This window comes from Triticum urartu, chromosome 4, assembly GCF_003073215.2.
Source record: "Triticum urartu cultivar G1812 chromosome 4, Tu2.1, whole genome shotgun sequence".
In the NCBI taxonomy this organism is placed as follows: Eukaryota; Viridiplantae; Streptophyta; class Magnoliopsida; order Poales; family Poaceae; genus Triticum; species Triticum urartu.
The window spans coordinates 31285645-31310758 of NC_053025.1; the positions used below are offsets into that span (position 1 = coordinate 31285645).

General features: G+C 43.2%; 1 protein-coding gene across 1 annotated transcript; it reads right to left on the reverse strand.

Moving 5' to 3' along the window:
- Positions 1-784: 784 nt before the first annotated feature.
- On the reverse strand, positions 785-5736 carry LOC125550443 (glutamate decarboxylase 1-like). The gene is made up of 6 exons (XM_048713441.1): positions 5452-5736; positions 5140-5344; positions 2519-2719; positions 2207-2421; positions 1779-2085; positions 785-1509 (listed from the first exon to the last, which is right to left on the reverse strand). Exons 1-6 carry the CDS (start codon positions 5541-5543, stop codon positions 1042-1044), a joined length of 1488 nt encoding a protein of 495 aa, XP_048569398.1. The 5' UTR covers positions 5544-5736; the 3' UTR covers positions 785-1041.
- Between the last annotated feature and the right edge of the window lie 19378 nt (positions 5737-25114).

The following is a 25114-nucleotide window of genomic DNA, read 5'->3' on the forward strand; positions in this document are numbered from 1 at the left end:
ACTGAAGCTCGGCTAGCATGTGCACTTTTTCAAGCATGGAGATGTTCTTTGTGACAGTTGTGAAACAACATTTCAGCCCAAAAGCCGAAAGGTGGCGCACTACCGCGACCTTGGTTCTCCTACCCTAGATGGGTCGCCAATTAGCTAATATAGGTGCTACTAAAATTCCGGTTTTTGGAACCTTTTCTGCCTAGCTTTTTTGGTTTGGTGAACCTTCTAGAAGGTTCTGGTTTTAAAAAAATATCTTTGTTGTTTTGTTATTTTCTTCATGAATTTTTCCTTTGTTTTTTCGTTTGTTCTTTTAAAAAAATTGTCATATTTCAAATATTGCTCAGAATTATAAAAGAAAATATTTAGAAAAATTTAAAATACCTAGAAATTTCGAAAATTGTTTAGAATTATAAATATTCTTTGCTTTTAGAAAATGATCAGAGTTCCAAAAAATGCTCTTATTTAAAAAAATTAAAGTTTTAAAAATATTTGTGTTTTCAGGAAATGTTCAAAATACACAGGAAGCATCCATAGAGCTCTCCTCTTAGGGTGCCACTGCGATATTCTGAGCACAATCGGTAAATGCAAGGTAGAAACTGAATTTCCGGTTTATACCGAAAGTCCACCCTGAGGTCGTCGCCTCGTACCGCATACTGGTACATGTCACCGTTACTACCACCGTACCGTGTCTGTGAAGGTTAACTGCTCCATCATATCATGGCATTCAACCAGAATCATGGTTCAGAGTGCCCCTAAAAAAGCATCATGGTCCAGAGTTACGACAACGAACCTATGCAGAAACAACGATTTTGATCGAATATCAGGCACCCAAATAAAGACATGATTGCTGCTAGGTACAAATATGCAAGTACAGTACTGTTGTTCAACACATACATGACATAAGTATTACTCGATCGATCTATTGGAGCCAGAACTATTAGTTCCGTCCTCTAAAAAATCATCACGGGCAAGAGAAGTAGCAGCTTAAATTAGGAAATACAACCATAAATATCGAGCGGCAGAGCATGGTGAGAGGCGCATCGCCACCGCTCAGCAGACGCCCTGGGTCTTCTTCCTGGCGGCGACGGCCCTCTTCCAGACGGACACCACCTCGCGCTGCCTGGCCAGGTCCTTCTCGCTCACAGTGTCGCCGTTGGGGTGCTGCAGGGCGGGTCCGCTGCTGCGTGACGGGAGCGCGTCGAGCTCGTGGAGCACCTTCTCGATGTCGATGACGAGGCGCTCGGCGAAGGTGCGGCTGAAGTCCTCGCGGATGACGACGCGGAGCACGGTGACGTGCTGCGCGTCGGGGGGCATGGTGTAGGCGGGCACGATCCAGCCGAAGCGGCGCAGGAACTCGGAGATCTCGAACTCGTCGTGTCGGCTGCTGTCCTTGAGGGAGAAGGCCACTAGCGGGACGCCCTGGTCCTTGGACACGATGTTGAACCGCCCCGTGCGCTCCAGCCCCTCCTTGAGCACCATCGCGTTCTCCTGGCAGTTGTCCATGATGTTCCTGTACCCCTGCATTATTATACCAAATACAGTTAGCACAACAATGATGTTAGGGTGTGTCTAGGTCTCAGTCGATTGAGAGTTTCTCAAGTTTCGATCAAGTGAGATGACATGTAAGAAAGAAAGAAACAAAATAAAAAGAAAATTTTGCATGGATTTCAATGTAATATCTTATGAATATAGCATCAATTAATACATAGCCAAATCTCAGTCAACTAAAATTTAGCAAGAATACTGTTATAAGTGAAAAAAAATCGGACAAAATCGACGAGCTGTACCTCAAAACCAAGGCGGATCAGCTGGTAGTACTGTGCGATAACCTGGCTGGAACCCTTGGAGAAGTTGAGGGTGAAGGTGGGCTGGTCGGCGCCGAGGTAGTTGATGTGGAAGATGAGCTCGTCCGGCAGGTCCTCCTTGCTCCTCCAGATGCACCACCCGATCCCGGCGTACACGAGGCCGTACTTGTGCCCGCTCACGTTGATGCTCTTCACCAGGGGCAGCCGGAAGTCCCACTCCAGCTCAGGGTACAGGAACGGCGCGATGAAGCCGCCGCTCGCCGCGTCCACGTGGATCGGCGTGTCCCAGCTGCACGTTCAACCCCAAAACACCATTACAACATTTTCTGCAGACCTCCATCTAGATGAGTGATATATACAGTGGGAGCTCGGTGGAAGGGTCAAGGATGCTTAGTGAATTCATGCATTACCCTGTCTCCTCGTTCTTCTTGACGAGGAGGTCGTTGAGCATCTTGACGTCCTCGAACTCCCCGTTGAGGGTGGAGCCGAGGATGGCGGCGACGCAGATGGTGTTCTCGTCGACCATCTCAACGGCCTTCTCGGGGTCCATCACGTAGTACCCCTCGCTCAGCTTCACTTCCTTGAGCTCCACCTCGAAGTAGCGTGCGAACTTCTCCCAGCAAACCTGCATCCATTTTACGGTTTTTACCCCATCGAATCAGTCCAGTTAAAAAGTTGACAGTGTAAGCGTTAATGAAGGAAACTGTGATGTGCTTAATTACTTGGACGTTTGCGCCGGTGACGATGTTGGGCTTGTCGCAGGGCTTGCCGGCGGCCTTCATCTTGTTCTGCCACCTCCTCTTGAAGGCCAGCCCGGCGAGCATGATGGCCTCCGAAGAGCCGACGGTGCCCACCCCCACGGCTGTCTCCGTCTCCCCAAGAGGAGCATTGAACAGATGCGCGATCATGTTCACACATCGGTTCTGCAAAACAAAAGTTTAGAAAAGACATGTTATGATCGATCAACTAACCTTGCCATATCTACACCTGATTTATCCCGAAAAGAAAACAAATAACCCCTCCGATCATCACACAAGCGGATGAGCGACGATTAATATGGATCAGAGGAAATAGTAAAGTTTCCTCCATCAACATGGTATATCTAGTTTTGGCGTTTCTACATGTACTCCCTGCTTAGCAATTGGCATCTACTAGCTGATTGTTCTTTGGTACTCCCTTCCGAATCTGAAAGAAGCACGTTATGTGAGGAGAGCTTACGGGATCTTGTTCGCCGCTAAAGTTTGAAGCGTGTGAAGACTGAACTTGCTTTTATTGATTATACTGACATGGTTATGCGCTGATTTTTCTAGCTTACAGTGGTACGTAACAGAAAAATAGAAAATAGTGTATGGGATCATTTGGATGGGTGACTTGAGACGCCTAGCCAAAAAGTTAGCGTTGACCGAGCCATGGGTACCGGTATAGATGGATACGAACTACTATTTGCAAGACGCCGACAGAGAAATCATCCATGAATTATTTGGCAGGCGTACAGGGTTTTGCGTGGCTAGCAGCGGCAGCATCCAAACATCTTGGTTCTCACATGCATGTGGATTGCTTACTCTATACTGTAAGCGTGCTTCAGTTTTATAATGTTCTACTCCGCAATTTTCTTCTTCTCCTTGTAGCGAAATCTCTGACGATTTCTTCTATTAATAGGAACCGAGGGTCCACCCTTTGCATTTAAAAGAAAAATCCTTCGCTCCTTGATTTTGCCGGTGAGTCTAGCAGTATAGCAGGCCTGCTTACATGATTAGACCACTGCAGCTCGTAGTAATAGTGCGGCGCTGTGCCGAAAGGGCGCAACCAGATCGAATCATTACTCATTTGCTTTAGCCTTAGAAGTCAGTAAACATTTCCGGTTTACATCCCCTGCAGGCCTAACCTCCTCCACACGGCCACGAGCGCCTAGCTCGGCGGCCTACCAGTACAGCGATAGCACCGAGAAATCGAAATCTCGGGCTGCCTGGGTTTGCGAGTAGAACTCTTCTCGTTGCCCCTCTCGATCGATCGTTGGGCGGCTCGACAAGACGACAGACAACCAGGAACCAGAGCTATCGCCGTGTGCGTGTGTATGTGAACGTGGTTTGCTCGATCGCCTTCCTTGGAGCGTCTCGTTTTCCTATTGTTGCGTCGCGGGTTGGAGGACAGGGACGGGGGCCAGATGCCTTGTTCTGCACAGATGTACACCACGCACGTTCTGCTCCCCGTTTGTTCTCTAGTGCACTACTCAGGTTCATGCACCAAGAGGATATATAGACGGATGGACAGGGACGCGCCGTTGAGGAGATTATTGTTTATTCTTTTTAGTTATATATAATAGTGTTGGGCCTTTGCAAGTGCCAAGACTCGAATGATTCTACCTAGACTGTAAATAAGTCAATAGTAGCACTACCTAATCCGTTTTTATTTTTGAAAAAAAAGTGACCTTAATCCTCGTCGATCTCGAGGAGTACTGTATTTTGTTCCTGGTTTGAAACAACGGGGGGCAAAAGGTAGCCGATGCACCGCCCGGAAATGCTGAGCCTCCTTTTTGAGAGCAAATGCTGAGCCTCCTGATCTCGAGGAGAATCTCATCTCCCCCGCAAAAAAATAAAAAGAGGAGAATCTTGTGTCGGGACAAAATAGTACTACTACGTGCATGGCATGAGTTCTGTTCAACCGCACCGCCAGAAAAATTAAAATCTGTCAAAAACTCGATGAATACATGGTCTGGTCTCTTTTTTTCTGTTCTTTTTAAAGGCTGGGTATATCTCCTGGTTTTGTCACTTGCTGCTAGCCTGACACGACTGCTGAACACCCAAGTGTCGAATTGACCGACCTTTTGTTTCTTTCGGCGACGTCTACGAGGCCTACATAAACTTGAGAGCAATGGAAACGAGTTCCGGACTCCCTTCCTTTGTGCTACATAATTCATCTCCTTTACACGCGGCCATACGTACATACTATTCCCTGAAATACTTGTTTTAAAAATGGTTATATCTAGACTTGTTCTAGTTCTAGATACAAATTTCTAATACAAGTATTTTCGAACGGAGGGAGTACATAGAAATAAAAATCCGAAAACAGTGGGCTCGTAGTACATATAATAATCGTCGCTCGAGCGAGTAGAGGCAAGATACGAACGCGCATCGACCAGTTTTTTATCACCATTCCTGGTGGCGGTGCATAGTTTTCAAACTTCTATACCGGATCAGTGGATGATCCCAAATGGAGCAGTGGAAGCCCACCGGAAGAAGGAAGGGATCCCGATGGATTGCAAATCAAGGGGACTCGGTCAGAGCAGGTTCGCAAAACCGGGGACCGAAGTAACGCCAAGGTAAGTAATAAATGGTATGCATACCTGGAGCTCGGTGGTGACGGGGTACTCGTCCATGTCGACGTAGTTCTTGTTGATGGAGTCCATCATGAGCTTGTTGCACTCGGGCTCCATCCACGTGGTGACGAAGGACGCCAGGTTCAGCCGCGGGTTCCCGTCCAGCATCAGCTCGTCGTTGATGATCTGGTACGCCGCCTCCTTCGGGATCGAGTTCTCCGGCATCCGGAACCTGCCCGTCCATCCATCCATCCATCAGTTCAACGAACGACGAAGCCAAATCTAGCATCCAATCATCCATGATCGATCCATCCATGGACGTAGGAGGGAGGGACGTACCTGGGCAGGGAGGCGCGGACGTAGCGGGAGGCGAAGGTGGAGTGCACCGAGTCATCGGACGACCCTGCCGACGCGGCGTGGGAGAGCACCATCCTGATCGCTCGCTCGCTCGCCGGCGGGGACGACGGCCGATCCGATCGGGGGACGGTGGTACACTAGTACTAGAGCTCGCCGCTGGTTTGTGGTTGATCAACGCGGGGTCGGGGCCAAGCCGTTACCAAGGAAAGCGGGAGCGTTTCCTATTGTATAGTGGATGGCGTGCGCCGTGCTGGCCGGGGGACAAAAATGGCGGAATATTTATAATCGAGCCGAGGGGACGGGTGAAGGCGAAGATATTTCACTTTCTTTTAGACGAAGGGAAGGGGAAGCTCCCGTTCAAAAAAAAAAAACATGTACATGTGACCGTTCAAAAAAACACATGTATTTTTTTTTTACATGTGACGCAGGTGTGCACGTACCGTGCTCCTGTTCGCCACTGGACTTCGTCGTCTAGTTACCGTGGATTCATGGTTTGACAAAGATGTTTCTGTTCCCGTTCCGTCCGGTCACGCTCTTTTCGACACTTGGAGGATTGATGTTGTCTCTTCGGGCCTGCGCGCTCCGGTGTCTGGTATTTGTCCTCCGAAGGTGGAGGTGAAGCTCCCTCTCTGCCGGGCTGGCAAAAGCGGTTGGTCACGAGGCCAGGAAGACTGGTCCTTGTGAACAACGTGATTCGTGCTAGGCCTACGCATCACCAGCTGATCGCAGATGCTCTTAAGTGGGCTTTGAATCGGGTGAACAATGTCTGTCGTGCTTTCTTTTGGGTTGGATCTAGTCACATACATGAAAGTAAATGCTTAGTTGCTTGGCTGAGAGTTTGCCGTCCCTAACAACTTGGAGGGCTTGGAATACTAGACGTCAATAGGCAGGGACTAGCACTTAGATTGCGCTGGGAATGGCTGAAGCGAACAGACCAGGGAAGGCCATGGCAGGGTCTCACGAGGCCAGGAATACTAGACCTCAATAGGCAGGGGCTAGCACTCTGATCCTATCCTTATGAGCATTTTTAAAAGACTCGACCGAAGATTGATGAACTCACCACAAGTGTCCCGTTATCAACAAGAACTTTGCTTCCTACTGAAAGAGTATTCCGTATTTATGAAACACCAAAGTGTGTTGCTCTCCTAACCATACTAGTAATTGTGTGCGTGCAACGCACGTTCATACTAAACAAAATTCGCAAGAGATCTCCGTCTCAGATGGCCTTGGTACGAGTGGACGGAGCCTACAAAGCTTTGGGTTGGCATGGGCTACCCTTTGTGATGAGGAAGACCTCAACCTCTTCTATGCTTCAACCACTGTTACCACTAGGAATGGTGCGAAGACGCCATTTTGGGATGCACCTTGGATAAATAACCATAAACCCAAGGACATTGTCCCGCTAATTTTTTAGGCTTCTTCAAGAAAGAATTGGAAGATCAAGGATGCACTTCTTGACAACGCTTGGGTTTCTAAGGTCAAGTTGACGGCCAACTTCACCTTCGAGCACATCGGACAATTTGTGACCTTGTGGATGACCATCCATGATTTCCACCTTGATGCACATGCCGATGATGAAATTGTTTGGAAGCACACAAGTGATGGTCAACATTCTGTGGCCTCCGCTTATAAGGCCCAATTCATGGGAACATTCTACTCTCCCTTGGAACATGCAATGTGGAAATATTGAGCCCCCTGAAGGTCAAGTTCTTCGCTTGGTTGGCCACTCAAGACAGACTTTGGACGGCAGATAGACTCGCCAAGAGAGGATTGCCAAACTGTGGGCTTTGTCCTCTTTGCAAGCGGGAGCAAGAATCTGGGATGCATCTTTTCTTCAATTGTTGCTTCACCAAGCGCATCTGGAACTTGGTTAGCAATTGGCTTGACCCGGAGAACATAAACACCGATGATTGGCAACTTGAGACCTCTGTCAAGGAGTGGTGGACCAAGTGGTCAGACTCCTCCAACGCGAACTGGAAGGCCATGGCATCCCTGACCATGCTTGTCTGTTGGACCATCTGTAACGAAAGAAATGCACGGGTCTTCCGCAACAAGAGTGTTCAGCCAAAGATCCTTCTTAACTTCATCAAAGAGGAGGCTCGCCTTTGGGTGACCACGGGTGCAAAATAATTGGGTCACATATTACCAGGAGAGTAATTTCTTTTGTGTGTGAGTGTTGTGACAAACTCCCTATTCCTCTCTTAGTTAAAATATGAGGGAAATCTTTTGCCTCCATTTCAATAAAAATATTCGAGAAAATATTAATTGTATTGCCCATTAATATTATGCAATATATAAATTGCATGCTAATATTAGGCAGAATGTAATTACTTGATTAATGCTGACATTGATATCAGGCATGATATTAATTAGTGGATCATGCTAAATGTGTTCAGTGCTAAACATATTTAACGGTAAACACTGCAGCAATGTATACGTTGGATAAATGTTGTTGAATGGGTGAGATTTATTGAATCTCCGCAACTCGCCTTGTTTATATTGGTATAGATATAGACTTGCTAATAGCACGTGCATTGTAACAGTCAATGCCAATCACGTCTGCCAAAAATCTTACATCCATCATATTGTATATTTTGATAAGAGTTGATTTGATAAGATTATGTGCAGAGAAAGAGAAGGAAAGTTTTGATTTATTTATGGTTTTTCTAAGATTTGATTTGATTGTGTGTGAGACTATGAGTAAGGGAAGGCAAGGGTAGTTCTGATTTAGTTGAGATTTTGGTAAAATTTGATTTGATTGGGTTAATGCAAGACATGGAGAAGGTGAGGTCGAGGGGAGGGGGGGTTGAAAGCACAAACATACATCCCCAACTCCGCTTTAACAGTAGAGACAAACCACTGGACCACACGATTCGTTTAGAGAGGCGGCTGGCGACCAGAAAAACCTAGCTTCCACCAATCTTTCCTACCTCTCATCGCCGAGCAAAACCCGCAAGCCACCGACACTAATGCGAGATCCTGTCAAGGGCGGTCCTCTGTGGAGGCTTGGATGGCGGCTGTAAGATGAGGAAGAGATTTGTGTTCGAGGAATATGCGCCAGGCGGTGCTCGACAATGACATTGGTGAAGCTGGCAGTGACCAGAGGGATGCAGTGCAGTGATCTTCAATAGTGGCCTGGCCTAGCTAGGTCACCAAAGAAGAGGTCGTTGGTGCACAGTCCTAGACAGCGGTGAGCTCGTAATCATAACGGACCTATCGTGCAACTGCATGGATGATTTTTTCCAGATTTTTGTTAGGGAGTCTTTGTGATTGGTTTAGGGCGTCGAGGCGATGACTCTATCTAAGTGTATGAATAATTTTCTCCCTGCCTTTCCCCATGTCGTTGGTGTGCTTATCACCTACGAAGGGCGTGCAAAGTCATGTCTCCCCCATATCTTTTGGGATCCGCTCGGTCTGAGGTTTTTGGTGGATCTGTCTAGATTTGACGATGTTTGTGATCTTCGGAGTTTCTACAGGACCTTACAAACATTCTCCAGGGCGGCGATTTGCTTCGTAGATTGTGGTTGTCAGCGTCTCCAGTCTTCATTGTTGACTTCACAACCATTGTTTCTATAAACTCCTGGGTATATAAAAGTTTGCTCAGCCGAGATGGAGGCATAGAGACAGCATCAAGGTATGCTCACCGTGCGCCGTGAATGGATGCATGCGGAAGAAGACTTTGGTAATCCCAATGATTTTAGGGCATCTCCAACACCGACCCTCAAACCATCCTCAAACATCCAGACTACACCGTCCGGATGTATTCCAATGTGATCCTGTATGGGTCAGCATGCCGATCCGAACGCGCTTTTCCTACAATCCGGAGACAAATGAGGGGGACTTTGCGGGCGTCCGGACCGCTGTTACACCCGCTCTGGACTACCCTGGCCCATTGAAAACCCTCATCCCTCACCCATGTGAGTTCCCACCTAGCGCCAGTTACCCGCATTCATGCCATTGTAGATCGGCCGCTCCACACTGACGCCGGCCCAGAGCAGACGTGACCTTTCATTGGCGCCGACATTGAAGCGGCACGGCGGCCGAGAGCACCGCCTGTGTCGCGTCCCTAGTGTCTGCACCTGTTCAATGGCAGAGTGACATTTACTGTACTGAATGGGACGAATATCTACCACGCCCGTTCAATGCCCGTCCATCTGTATGCCGCCATTAAGCACGCTCGCCAGCCAAGGAACCAATGCTGACGCCGCCCATTGATGCACCCGGACGCTTGGCCTCACCGAAATCTCCTATTTAAAAGCGGCCACACCCGGCTAAATGCTACCTCTATTAGCACTGTGTTGGTTTTCCCCGAAGAGGAAGGGATGATGCAGCAAAGTAGCGTAAGTATTTCCCTCAGTTTTTGAGAACCAAGGTATCAATCTAGTAGGAGGCTACGCGCGAGTCCCTCGTACCTGCACAAAACAAATAAATCCTCGCAACCAACGCAAATAGGGGTTGTCAATCCCTATAGGGCCACTTACGAGAGTGAGATATGATAGATATGATAAGATAATATTTTTGGTATTTTTATGATAAAGATGCAAAGTAAAATAAAAGCAAAGTAAATAGCAAAGTAAATAACTAAGTAGTAGGAGATTGATATGATAAAGATAGACCCGGGGGCCATAGATTTCACTAGTGGCTTCTCTCGAGAGCATAAGTATTCTACGGAGGGTGAACAAATTACTGTTGAGCAATTGACAAAATTGAGCATAGTTATGAGAATATCTAGGTATGATCATGTATATAGGCATCACGTCCGAGACAAGTAGACCGACTCTGCCTGCATCTACTACAATTACTCCACTCATCGACCGCTATCCAGCATGCATCTAGAGTATTAAGTTAAAAACAGAGTAACGCCTTAAGCAAGATGACATGATGTAGATGGATAGACTCATGTAATATGAAGAAAACCCCATCTTGTTATCCTCGATGGCAACAATACAATATGTGCCTTGCTGCCCTTACTGTCACCGGGAAAGGACACCGCAAGATTGAACCCAAATCTAAGCACTTCTCCCATTGCAAGAAAGATCAATCTAGTAGGCCAAACTAAACTGATAATTCAAAGAGACTTGCAAAAATAACCAATCATACATAAAAGAATTCAGAGAAGATTCAAATATTATTCATAGATAGACTTGATCATAAACCCACAATTCATCGTTCTCAACAAACACACCGCAAAAAGAAGATTACATCGAATAGATCTCCACAAGAGAGGGGGAGAACATTGTATTGAGATCCAAAAAGAGAGAAGAAGCCATCTAGCTACTAACTATGGACCCGTAGGTCTGAAGTAAACTACTCACACTTCATCGAAGAGGCTATGGTGTTGATGTAGAAGCCCTCCGTGATCGATGCCCCCTCCGGCGGAGCTCCGGAACAGGCCCCAAGATGGGATCTCGTGGATACAGAAAGTTACGGCGGTGGAATTAGGGTTTTGGCTCCTCTTCTGATCGTTTGGGGGTACGTGGGTATATATAGGAGGAAGAAGTACGTCGGTGGAGCAACATGGGCCCCACGAGGGTGGAGGGCACGCCTGGGGGGGGGGGGTAGGCGCGCCCCCTACCTCGTGGGCTCCTGTTAGCAGGCTTGACGTAGGGTCCAAGTCTCCTGAGTTGTATTCAGTGAGAAAATCACGTTCCCGAAGGTTTCCTTCCGTTTGGACTCCGTTTGACATTCCTTTTCTTCGAAACCCTAAAACAGGCAAAAAAACAGCAATTCTGGGCTGGGCCTCCGGTTAATAGGTTAGTCCCAAAAATAATATAAAAGTGGGTAATAAAGCCCAATAATGTCCAAAACAGTAGATAATATAGCATGGAGCAATCAAAAATTATAGATACGTTGGAGACATATCACTAAACTCCACAACACTTCTGCTCCACATGCTCCTCCCTTGCAGTGAATCCACCATGACCGCAAGCTCAAGCGTGATGTGGGAGAGCATGTCATCGAAGCAGAAGCATGAGGTGGTCACCCTTGCAGCCGTCTGGCAGACCCGCCGTGCCTGCAGGATCGAGCACGACATGCAAGCCAGCTCGCCCGAGGTCTCCGACGACGACACGGCACCAGACCCCGCGCCTGTGCATGCCGGCCTAACCATGGAGCAGGTGCAGGGGCACTACGACGCCGCCATGGCAAAGGAGGAGGAGCCTGCACCGTCTCCTATGTCGGTGTTCCGGCAGGCACAGGCGCACTACGATGCCGCGCTGATAACCCACAAGTATAGGGGATCGCAACAGTTTTTGAGGGTAAAGTATTCAACCCAAATTTTATTGATTCGACACAAGGGGAGCCAAAGAATATTCTTAAGTATTAGCAGCTGAGTTGTCAATTCAACCACACCTGGAAACTTAGTATCTGCAGCAAAGTATTTAGTAGCAAAGTAATATGATAGTAGTGGTAATGGTAGCAAAAGTAATGTTTTTGGCATTTTGTAGTGATGATAGCAATAGCAACGGAAAAGTAAATATAGTCATACGTGCTAATGGAAAAGAACTTGCATGACATCTTTTGTCCTACCCTCCCGTGGCAGTGGGGTCCTAACGGAAACTAAGGGATATTAAGGCCTCCTTTTAATAAAGTACCGGACCAAATCATTAACACATAGCGAATACATGAACTCCTCAAACTACAGTCATCACCGGTAAGTATCCCGATTATTGTCACTTCGGGGTTAACGGATCATAACAGATAATAGGTGACTATAGACTTGCAAGATAGGATCAAGAACTCTCATATATTGATGAAAACATAATAGGTTAAGATCTGAAATCATGGCACTCGGGCCCTAGTGACAAGCATTAAGCATAGCAAAGTCATAGCAACATCAATCTCAGAACATAGTGGATACTAGGGATCAAACCCTAACAAAACTAACTCGATTACATGATAGATCTCATCCAACCCATCACCGTTCAGCAAGCCTACGATGGAATTACTCACGCACGACGGTGAGCATCATGAAATTGGTGATGGAGGATGGTTGATGATGACGATGGCGACGGATTCCCCTCTCCGGAGCCCCGAACGGACCCCAGATCTGCCCTCCCGAGAGGTTTTAGGGCTTGGCGGCGGCTCCGTATCGTAAAACGCGATGAATCCTTCTCTCTGATTTTTTTTCTCCTCGAAAGCAAATATATAGAGTTGGAGTTGAGGTTGGAGGAGCTCCAGGGGGGCACGCGGTAGAGGGGTGCACCCTAGGGGGCAGGCGCGCCCCCCGCCCTAGTGGACAGTTGGTGGGCCCCCTGGTCTTCATCTTTTGCAGGATTTTTAATTATTTCTGAATAGATGTTCCATGAAGTTTTAGGTCATTCCGAGGACTTTTGTTTCTGCACATAAATAACACCATAGCAATTCTGCTGAAAACAGCGTCAGTCCGGGTTAGTTCCATTCAAATCATGCAAGTTAGGGTCCAAAACAAGGGAAAGGTGTTTGGAAAAATAGATACGTCGGAGACGTATCAACTCCCCCAATCTTAAACCTTTGCTTGTCCTCAAGCAATTCAGTTGATAAACTAAAAGTGATAAAGAAAAACTTTTACAAACTCTGTTTGCTCTTGTTGTTGTAAATATGTAAAGCCAGCATTCAAGTTTTCAGCAAAGATTATGACTAATCACATTCACAATAACGCTTAGGTCTCAAATTACTCATATCAATGGCATGATCAACTAGCGAGCAATAATAATAAATCTCGGATGACAACACTTTCTCAAAACAATCATAATATGATATAACAAGATGGTATCTCGCTAGCCCTTTCTGAGACCGCAAAACATAAATGCAGATCATCTTTAAAGATCAAGGACTGACTAGACATTGTAATTCATGGTAAAAGAGATCCAGTCAAGTCATACTCAATGTAAACTAACAGTAATGAATGCAAATGACGGCGGTGCTCTCCAACTGGTGCTTTTTAATAAGAAGATGATGACTCAACATGAAAGTAAATAGATAGGCCCTTCGCAGAGGGAAGCAGGGATTTGTATAGGTGCCAGAGCTCGGTTTTGAAATAGAGATGAATAATATTTTGAGCGGTATACTTTCATTGTCAACATAACAACCAACAGATGGTAATATCTTCCATGCTACAAACATTATAGGCGGTTCCCAAACAGAATGGTAAAGTTTATACTTCCCCTCCACCAACAAGCATCAATCCATGGCTTGCTCAAAACAACGAGTGCCTCCAACTAACAAGAGTCCCATGGGGAGTTTTGTTTGCAATTATTTTGGTTTGATTTGCATAAAGCATGGGACTGGGCATCCCGGTGACCAGCCACTTTCTCGTGAGTGAGGAGCGGAGTCCATTCCTCTTGAGAATAACCCGCCTAACATGGAAGATACAGACAGTCCTAGTTGATACATGAGCTATTCGAGCATACAAAACAGGATATTTATTTGAAGGTTTAGAGTTTGGCACATACAAATGTACTTGGAACGGCAGGTAGATACCGTATATAGGTAGGTATGGCGGACTCATATGGAATAACTTTGGGGTTTATGGGGTTGGATGCACAAGAAGTATTCCCGCTTAGTACAGGTGAAGGCTACAAAAAGACTGGGAAGCGACCAGCTAGAGAGCGACAACAGTCATGAACATGCATTAAAATTAATCAACACCGAATGCAAGCATGAGTAGGATATAATCCACCATGAACATAAATATCGTGAAGGTTATGTTGATTTTGTTTCAGCTACATGCGTGAACATGCGCCAAGTCCAGTCACTTAAATCATTTAGAGGAGGATACCGCCCTATCATACCACATCACAACCATTTTAATAGCATGTTGGCACGCAAGGTAAACCATTATAAGCTCCTAGCTAATCAAGCATGGCACAAGAAACTATGATCTCTAATTCTCATTGTAAACATGTTTATTCATAATAGGCTGAATCAGAAACGATGAACTAATCATATTTACAAAAACAAGAGAGGTCGAGTTCATACCAGCTTTTCTCATCTCAGTCAGTCCATCATATATCGTCATAATTGCCTTTCACTTGCACGACCGAATAGTGTGAATAATAATAGTGCACGTGCATTGGACTAAGCTGGAATCTGCAAGCATTCAATAAACAGAAGAAGACAAGGCAATATGGGCTCTTTTGTCAGATCAATAATAATGCATATAAGAGCTACTTCAACAATTTAATTATGGTCTTCTCTTATCGACCCCCCCCCCAAAAGAAAAGAAATAAAACTATTTACACGGGAAAGCTCCCAACAAGCAAAAGAAGAACAGGAAACCTTTTTGGGTTTTCTTTTTAATTACTACTACAAGCATGGAAAGTAAACTAATTAAAAGCTACAACTAATTTTTTTTGGTTTTTCTTAAGGTTTATCAAACACACAAGAAAAGAGCATAAAAAGGGAAATAAACTAGCATGGATGATACAATGAAAAAGTATGAGCACCGACATCTAGCAATGAGTGTGTGAACATGAATATAATGTCGGTGAAAAATGCGTACTCCCCCAAGCTTAGGCTTTTGGCCTAAGTTGGTCTATGGCCACAGTTGGCCTGGCGGATATCCATAATAATAGTTGGGGTCGTACTGATATGCAGTGGCTATCGCCTCCTGAGCTGCAAAATGGCGACGAGCGGCATCCGCCCTCCTCTCGTACTCATCTGCCTCCTCTCTGGTAATAACATATCTTCCTTTTGCCTGATAATCAAAGAAGGCAGGACCAGAGAGAGTAATACGAACATCACGGTGTCTGTCAAAAATTAAGCGATACTGGAGAGGTGATTCATTCCTCTCGACAAACTGGTGGTGAACCATAGCATTAAAGTCTAGGTAAGCAGGAGGTAATTCAATATCATCATTACGTATAGTTAGACCAAGAAAATCAGCTAAGCGGGTTGCATAAATTCCACCAAAGAAATCTCCATTAAATCTATTCAGATGCAACCTACGTGCAACAATGGCTCCCAAATTATAAGATTTATCTCCCAACACAGCACTCCTAAAAATACAGAGGTCGGGGACACACATGTGACATGCTTCATCTTTACCGTTAATGCATCTACCTATGAAGAGAGCAAAATAATGTATAGTAGGAAAATGAATGCTCCCTATGGTAGCTTGTGTTGTATCTCTAGATTCCCCCACAGTTATACTAGCAAGAAAATCTCTAAATTCATATTTGCGAGGTTCCCTGATACTACCCCATTGTGGAAGTTTGCAAGTAGTGGTAAAATCCTCTAAGTCCATAGTGTAAGAATTTTCATAAAGGTCAAACAGGACAGTTGGAGAATTACGTGAAGATGAAAATTCAAACCTTCTCACAAAGGAACTAGTGAGATAGTGGTACTAACGAAATTTTTCTTCCTCGAAGCTCACAAGATCAGCGTTACGCAAATATGCGTTAAATTCTTCCTTAATTCCCGCTCGATCCATAAAGTTTTCCGAAGGCCATTCACAAGGACGCACTGAAGCGTTTCTTGGTGGCTCATCATCAGCATCACGCATTGCAAGCCTGGGATCTTGTTTCCTTGAAGATCCCCCTTGGTACATTTTCCAAAGCATATTTCTTTCTCTGAAAAATTTCTGAAATTTTTAGCAACTTCAAAATAAAAGTGAACCAAACTCAATAATATTGATAGCAACTACTCTTACAAGTGCCTAGAGCCTATATCATGCATCAAAACTACTTTCGACCATATAAATTTGACATGCAAGCTCAAGAACAGGGTCACCTAAGCAGCACAAATTTGCAATGAATAAAGCACTAGAACAAAAACTAATTGGAACAATGAGGAGTCACATACCAAGGAACAATCTTCCCAAGCAGTTTTGTGAGAGGTGATTTGAGCAAGGATATCGAAAATGGCAGCAAAATGAGCTTGGACTCGGGTTTGAGCTGGATATTCGTGTTTGTGGGAGGAAGGAGTGTGTGGGTGCAGGAATAAGTGGAGGAGGGCCACCGTGGGCCCACGAGGCAGGGGGTGCGCCCCTGACCCTCGTGGCCAGGTGCCAGCTCCTCCTGTTGTGTTCTCAGTGCCAAATATTCTCAAATATTCCAGAAAAAATCATATTTAAATTTCAGGGCATTTGGAGAACTTTTATTTTCGAGGTATTTTTATATTGCACGGGTAATCAGATAACATATAGAAAATTATTTATTTTTATTTTATTTAATATAAATAACAGAGAGTAAAAGTGGGGTACAGAAGGTTGTGCCTTCTAGTTTCATCCATCTCATGATCATCAAAAGGAATCCACTAACAAGGTTGATCAAGTCTTGTTAACGAACTCATTTCGAATAACATGGAACTGGAGAAATTTCGAATAACACTATGTTACCTCAATGGGGATATGCGCATCCCCAATAACAAGAATATCATATTTCTTCTTGACAGTAGGAAGAGGAAATTCAAAACCTCCAAATATAATCGATGGAATTTTTCCAATAGAGTTGATACTATGAACTTGAGGTTGTTTTCTCAGAAATTGTACCGTATGCTCATTACCATTAACATGAAAAGTGACATTGCCTTTAGTGCAATCAATAACAGCCCCTACAGTATTCAAAAAGGGTCTTCCAAGAATAATAGACATACTATCGTCCTCGGGAATATCAAGAATAACAAAGTTCGTTAAAATAGTAACGTTTGCAACTACAACAGGCACATCCTCACAAATACCGACAGGTATAGCATTTTATTTATCAGCCATATGCAAAGATACTTCAGTAGGTGTCAACTTATTCAAATCAAGTCTATGATATAAAGAGAGAGGCATAACACTAACACCGGCTCCAAGATCACATAAAGCAGTTTTAACATAGTTTCTTCTAATGGAGCATGGTATAGTTGGTACGCCGGGATCTCCAAGTTTCTTTGGTATTCCACCCTTAAAAGTATAATTAGCAAGCATGGTGGAAATTTCAGCTTCCGATATCTTTCTTTTATTTGTAACAATATCTTTTTTATACTTAGCATAAGGATTCATTTTGAGCATATCAGTTAATCGCATACGCAAAAAGATGGGTCTAATCATTTCAGCAAAGCGCTCAAAATCCTCACCATCCTTTTTCTTGGATGGTTTGGGAGGAAAAGGCATGGGTTTCTGAACCCAATGCTCTCTTTCCTTACCGTGTTTCCTAGAAACAAAGTCTTTCTTATCATAATGTTGATTCTTTGATTGTGGGTTATCAAGATCAACAGCAGGTTCAATTTCTATATCATTATCATTACTAGGTTGAGCATCATCATGAACATTATCATTAACATTATCACTAGTTTCAGGTTCATTACCAGATTGTGTTTCAGCATCAGAAATAGAGATATCATTTGGATTCTCGGGTGTTTCAACAATAGGTTCACTAGAAGCATGGAAAGTCCTATCATTTTTCTTTTTCTTCCTTTTAGAAGGACTAGGTGCATCTGTATTATTTCTCTGAGAATCTTGCTCAATCCTTTTAGGATGGCCTTCAGGATACAAAGGTTCCTGAGTCATTTTACCATCTCTAGTCATAACTCTAACAACATTATCATTATTCTTACTATTCAATTCATTGAGCAAATCATTTTGAGCTTTAAGTACTTGTTCTACTTGAGTGGTAACCATAGAAGCATGTTTACTAATAAGTTTAAGTTCACCTTTGACATTAGCCATATAATCACCTAAGTGTTCAAGCATATTTGATTTTTATTTCAATTGTCTACCAAAATAAGCATTAAAATCTTCTTGCTTAACCATAAATTTATCAAACTCATCTAAGCATGGGCTAGCAAACTTAGTAAATGGGATTTCAGCTTTATCATATCTATAGAGAGAATTTACCTTTACTACCTGTGTCGGGTTATCAGGACCATGAGTTTCTTCAATAGGAGATGGATTAAGGTCATATGTTTCTTCAACAGGCGGTAAATTAAGACTGTGTATTTCTTCAATAGGAGGTAAATTCTTAACATCTTCAGCTTTTATACATTTTTATTTAATAGATTTCTTTACCTCTTGCATATCTTCAGGACTGAGAAATAGAACACCCCTCTTCTTCGGAGTTGGTTTAGGAATAGGCTCATGAGTTGGTTCAGGAAGTGTCCAATTATTTTCATTTGTCAACATATTATTCAATAGAATTTCAGCTTCATCCGGCGTTCTTTCCCTGAAAACAGAACCAGCACAACTATCCAGGTAATCTCTGGAGGCATCGGTTAGTCCATTATAAAAGATATCAAGTATTTCATTTTTCTTAAGAGGATGATCAGGCAAAGCATTAAGTAACTTGAGAAACCTCCCCCAAGCTTGTGGGAGACTCTCTTCTTCAATTTGCACAAAATTATATATATCCCTTAAGGCAACTTGTTTCTTATGAGCAGGGAAATATTTAGCAAAGAAGTAATAAATCATATCCTCGGGACTACGCACACAACCAGGATCAAGAGAATTAAACCATATCTTAGCATCACCCTTTAATGAGAACGGAAATATTTTAAGGATATAAAAGTAGCGGGTTCTCTCATCATTAGTGAATAGGGTGGCTATATCATTTAATTTAGTAAGATGTGTGATAACCCACAAGTATAGGGGATCACAACAGTTTTCGAGGGTAGAGTATTCAACCCAAATTTATTGATTCGACACAATTGGAGCCAAAGAATATTCTCAAGTATTAGCAGCTGAGTTGTCAATTCAACCACACCTGGAAACTTAATATCTGCAGCAAAGTGTTTAGTAGCAAAGTAATATGATAGTAGTGGTAACGGTAGCAAAAGGTAACGATAGTAAAAGCAATGTTTTTGGTATTTTGTAGTGATGATAGCAATAGCAACGGAAAAGTAAATAAGCGAAGAACAATATATGGAAAGCTCGTAGGCAATGGATCGGTGATGGAGAATTATGCTGGATGCGGTTCATCATGTAACCGTCATAACCTAGGGTGACACAAAACTAGCTCCAGTTCATTGATATAATGTAGGCATGTATTTCGAACATAGTCATACGTGCTTATGGAAAAGAACTTGCATGACATCTTTTGTCCTACCCTCCCGTGGCAGCGGGGTCCTTACAAAAACTAAGGGATATTAAGGCCTCCTTTTAATAGAGAACCGTAACAAAGCATTAACACATAGTGAATACATGAACTCCTCAAACTATGGTCATCACCGGTAAGTATCCCGATTATTGTCACTTCGGGGTTAACGGATCATAACACATAATTGGTGACTATAGACTTGCAAGATAGGATCAAGAACACTCATATATTGATGAAAACATAATAGGTTCAGATCTGAAATCATGGCACTCGGACCCTAGTGACAAGCATTAAGCATAGCAAAGTCATAGCAACATCAATCTCAGAACATAGTGGACACTAGGGATCAAATCCTAACAAAACTAACTCAATTACATGATAGATCTCATCCAACCCATCACCGTCCAGCAAGCCTACGATGGAATTACTCACGCACGGCGGTGAGCATCATGAAATTTGTGATGGAGGATGGTTGATGATGACGATGGCGACGGATTCCCCTCTCCGGAGCCCTGAACGGACTCCAGATCAGCCCTCCCGAGAGGTTTTCGGGCTTGGCGGCGGCTCCATATCGCAAAACGTGATGATTTCTTCTCTCTGATTTTTTTCTCATCGAAACTCAATATATGGAGGTGGAGGGCGCGCCCCCACCCTCGTGGCAAGACGGTGGCCCCCCTGGCCTTCATCTTTGGCAGGTATTTTTCTTATTTTCTGAAAAGTGTCTCCGTGAAGTTTCAAGTCATTCCGAAAACGTTTGATCCTGCAAATAAATAACACCATGGTAGTTCTGCTGAAAACAACGTCAGTCCGGGTTAGTTCCATTCAAATCATGCAAGTTAGAGTCCAAAACAAGGGCAAAAGTGTTTGGAAAAGTAGATACGTTGGAGACGTATCAACTCCCCCAAGCTTAAACCTTTGATTGTCCTCTATCAATTCAGTTGACAAACTGAAAGTGATAAAGAAAAACTTTTACAAACTCTGTTTGCTCTTGTTGTTGTAAATATGTAAAGTCAGCATTCAAGTTTTCAGCAAAGATTATAACTAACCACATTCGCAATAATGCATAGGTCTCAAGTTACTCATATCAATAGCATAATCAACTAGTGAGCCATAATAATCAAACTCGGATGACAACAGTTTCTCAAAACAATCATATTATGATATAACAAGGTGGTATCTCGCTAGCCCTTTCTGAGACCGCAAAACATAAATGCAGAGCACCTTTAAAGACCAAGGACTGACTAGACATTGTAATTCATGGTAAAAGAGATCCAGTCAAGTCATACTCAATGTAAACTAACAATAATTAATGCAAATGACAGCGGTGCTCTCCAACTGGTGCTTTTTAATAAGAGGATGATGACTCAACATAAAAGTAAATAGATAGGCCCTTCACAGAGGGAAGCATGGATTTGTAGAGGTGCCAGAGCTCGGTTTTGAAACAGAGGTGAATAATATTTTGAGCGGTATACTTTCATTGTCAACATAACAACCAAGAGATGGCGATATCTTCCATGCTACCCACATTATAGGCGGTTCCCAAACAGAATGGTAAAGTTTATGCTCCCCCTTCCACCACAAGCATCAATCCATGGCTTGCTCGAAACAACGAGTGCCTCCAACTAACAAGAGTCCCATGGGGAGTTTTGTTTGCAATTATTTTGATTTAATTTGCATAAAGCATGGGACTGGGCATCCCGGTGACCAGCCATTTATCTCGTGAGTGAGGAGCGGAGTCCACTCCTCTTGAGAATAACCCGCCTAACATGGAAGATACAGACAGCCCTAGTTGATACATGAGCTATTCGAGCATACAAAACAGGATATTTATTTGAAGGTTTAGAGTTTGGCACATACAAATTTACTTGGGACGGCAGGTAGATACCGTATATAGGTAGGTATAGTGGACTCATGTGGAATAACTTTGGGGTTTAAGGAGTTTGGATGCACAAGCAGTATTCCCGCTTAGTACAGGTGAAGGCTAGCAAAATATTGGGAAGCGGCCAGCTAAAGAGCAACAACACTCATGAACATGCATTAAAATTAATCAACACCGAATGCAAGCATGAGTAGGATATAATCCACCATGAACATAAATATCGTGAAGGCTATGTTGATTTTGTTTCAACTACATGCATGAACATGTGCCAATTCAAGTCACTTAAATCATTCAGAGGAGGATACCACCCTATCATACCACATCACAACTATCTCAATAGCATGTTGGCACGCAAGGTAAACCAGTATAACTCATAGCTAATCAAGCATGGCACAAGAAACCATGATCTCTAGTTGTCATTGCAAACATGTTTATTCATAATAGGCTGAATCAGGAACAATGAACTAATCTAATTTACAAAAACAAAAGAGGTCGAGTTCATAACAGCTTTTCTCATCTCAGCCAGTCCATCATATATCATCATAATTGCCTTTCACTTGCACGACCGAACGATGTGAATAATGATAATAATAGTGCACGTGCATTGGACTAAGCTGGAATCTGCAGGCATTCAATAAACAGGAGAAGACAAGGCAATATGGGCTCTTTTGTCAGATCAACAATAATGCATACAAGAGCCATTTCAACAATTTAATTATGGTCTTCTCCCATCGACCCCCAAAGAAAAGAAAAGAAATAAAACTATTTACACGGGAAAGCTCCCAACAAGCAAAAGAAGAACATGACATATTTTTGGGTTTTATTTTTAATTACTACTACAAGCATGGAAAGTAAACTAATTAAAAGCTACAACTAATTTTTTTTTTGTTTTTCTTAAGGTTTATTAAACACACAAGAAGAAAGCAGAAAAAGGAAAATAGACTAGCATGGATGATACAATGAAAAAGTATGAGCACCGACATCTAGCAATGAGTGTGTGAGCATAAATGTAATGTCGGTGAGAAATACGTACTCCCCCAAGCTTAGGCTTTAGGCCTAAGTTGGTCTATGGCCACGGCTGGCCTGACGGATATCCATAATAATAGTTGTTGGGGTCATACTGTGATGAGGAAGAAGAATGCTCAGATTGCCACTGGCTGACAATCATCTCCGGATCCCACTGGTAGTTAGACTGTCGTGAAGGATCAAATTGTGGTTCCGGCTCTGGCTCCTCGGCTGGTGTAGGGTTCCGGTAGGCGTGGATAGCCGTCAACGGAATAAGGTACGGGCCTACAGTCAAATCAAACAAAGAAGGAGCAGGCAAGGTAATAGTCTCAGGATGATGTTTATTAAAGAACAATTGATATTTAAGCTCTCCTTCCTTATTCTTAACAATAAAATCATGTGCTACCATACTTTTATAATCTAGATAAACACGAGGCAGCACTTTTTCTTCCTTCTCAGCATGCCTAATAGGTATGTTAAAATGTGTAGCTAGGCGTGTAGCACAGATGCCTCCAAAGATGGGGCCCTTGGTACGGTTCAGACTTTTCCTGTTTTACGCTACTTTGCATTATCACCGTATAATGCTGACCACGATTTCTACTTTGCATTATTTTAAGCAACGACTAGCAAATAATGCAAAGTAGCGTAAAACAGGAAAATGTATGCTAGTGATTCGTGCATCGGAAACCTTCCTTGTTTCCCTTACAGTGATAGTGTCAATAAATCCCTCCACATCATCATGATGTGGTTCTTCTGTCTTGCCCCCAAAAGGGACTAAAAAAATCCGACAAAAATCATAAAGTGACATCTCCTTATGCTCATCATATAAATGAAATTCCACCGTAGGTGGTGAGTTCCTAGAATGAAAATGAAAGTTTTGCACAAAGGTATTTGTGAGCAAGAGATACTGATCGCATTGGTCGTGAAGGAAAGCGGTAAGGCCTGCAGTTTGAGCCAACTCATGAAAATCTTCATAAATCCCGGCTGCTCTCAAGAAATCCTCGGAAGGCCATTCACACGCCCGAACCTCCGCGGTGCGAGGCAGATTATACTTAGACTTCGGTGCCTTTTCCTTCGAGCTTTGGCTCGATGAGCCCCTCAAAAGTCTCCTCATCATTTTCTGCAAAATTCTGAAATTTTTAGTAACTTCAAAATAAAAGTAAACCAAACTCAATAATATTGATAGTAACTACTCCTACAAGTGCCTAGGGCCTATATCATGCATCAAAACTACTTTTGACCATATAAATTTGGCATGCAAGCTCAAGAACAGGGTCACCTAAGTAGCAAAAATTTGCAATGAATAAAGCACTAGAACAAAAACTAATTGGACCAATGGAGGAGTCACATACCAAGGAACAATCTCCCCAAGCAGTTTTGTGAGAGGTGCTTTGAGCAAGGAGATCGAAAATGGCAGCAAAACGAGCTTGGACTCGGGTTTGAGCTGGTTATTCGTGTTTGGAGTAGGAAGATGAAGTGTGTGGGTGCAGGAATAAGTGGAGGAGGGCCACCGTTGGCCCACGAGGCAGGGGGCGCGCCCTAGAGGGGTGGGCGCGCCCTCCACCCTCGTGGCAAGGTGGTTGGGCCCTCTGGTGTGTTCTCTGTTCCATAAATCCTCAAATATTCTAGAAAAAAAATCATATTTAATTTTCAGGGCATTTGGAGAACTTTTATTTTCGAGGTATTTTTATATTGCACGGATAATCAGATAACATATAGAAAATTATTTATTTTTATTTTATTTAATATAAATAATAGAGAGTAAAAGTGGGGTACAGAAGGTTGTGCCTTCTAGTTTCATCCATCTCATGATCATCAAAAGGAATCCACTAACAAGGTTGATCAAGTCTTGTTAACGAACTCATTTCGAATAACATGGAACTGGAGAAATTTCGAATAACACTATGTTACCTCAACGGGGATATGCACATCCGCAATAATAAGAATATCATATTTCTTCTTGACAGTAGGAAGAGGAAATTCAAAACCTCCAAATATAATCGATGGCATTTTTCCAATAGAGTTGATACTATGAACTTGAGGTTGTTTCCTTGGAAAGTGTACCGTATGCTCAGTGCCATTAACATGAAAAGTGACATTGCCTTTAGTGCAATCAATAACAGCCCCTGCAGTATTCAAAAAGGGTCTTCCAAGAATAATAGACATACTATCGTCCTCGGGAATATCAAGAATAACAAAGTCCATTAAAATAGTAACATTTGCAACTACAACAGGCACATCCTCACAAATACCGACAGGTATAGCAGTTAATTTATCAGCCATTTGCAAAGATATTTCAGTGGGTGTCAACTTATTCAAATCAAGTCTACGATATAAAGAGAGAGTCATAACACTAACACCGGCTCCAAGATCACACAAAGCAGTTTAACATAGTTTATTTTAACAGAGCATGGTATAGTGGGTACACCAGGATCTCCAAGTTTCTTTGGTATTCCATCCTTAAAAGTATAATTAGCAAGCATGGTGGAAATTTCAGCTTCCGGTATCTTTCTTTTATTTGTAATGATATCTTTCATGTACTTAGCATAAGGATTGGTTTTGAGCATATCAGTTAATCGCATACGCAAAAAGATAGGTCTAATCATTTCAGCAAAGCGCTCAAAATCCTCATCATACTTTTTCTTGGATGGTTTGGGAGGAAAAAGCATGGGTTTCTAAACCCAAGGCTCTCTTTCTTTACCATGTTTCCTAGCAACAAAATCTTTCTTATCATAACGTAGATTCTTTGATTGTGGGTTATCAAGAT

Coding starts and splice junctions, on each gene's coding strand:
- LOC125550443 (XM_048713441.1), bottom strand. CDS start 5,543: ATGGTGCTCTCCCACGCCGCGTCGGCAGGGTCGTCCGATGACTCGGTG. Junction 2,086..2,206: donor AAGAAGAACGAGGAGACAGG/GTAATGCATGAA, acceptor TTGAACGTGCAG/CTGGGACACGCCGATCCACG. Junction 1,510..1,778: donor TGATCCGCCTTGGTTTTGAG/GTACAGCTCGTC, acceptor ATAATAATGCAG/GGGTACAGGAACATCATGGA.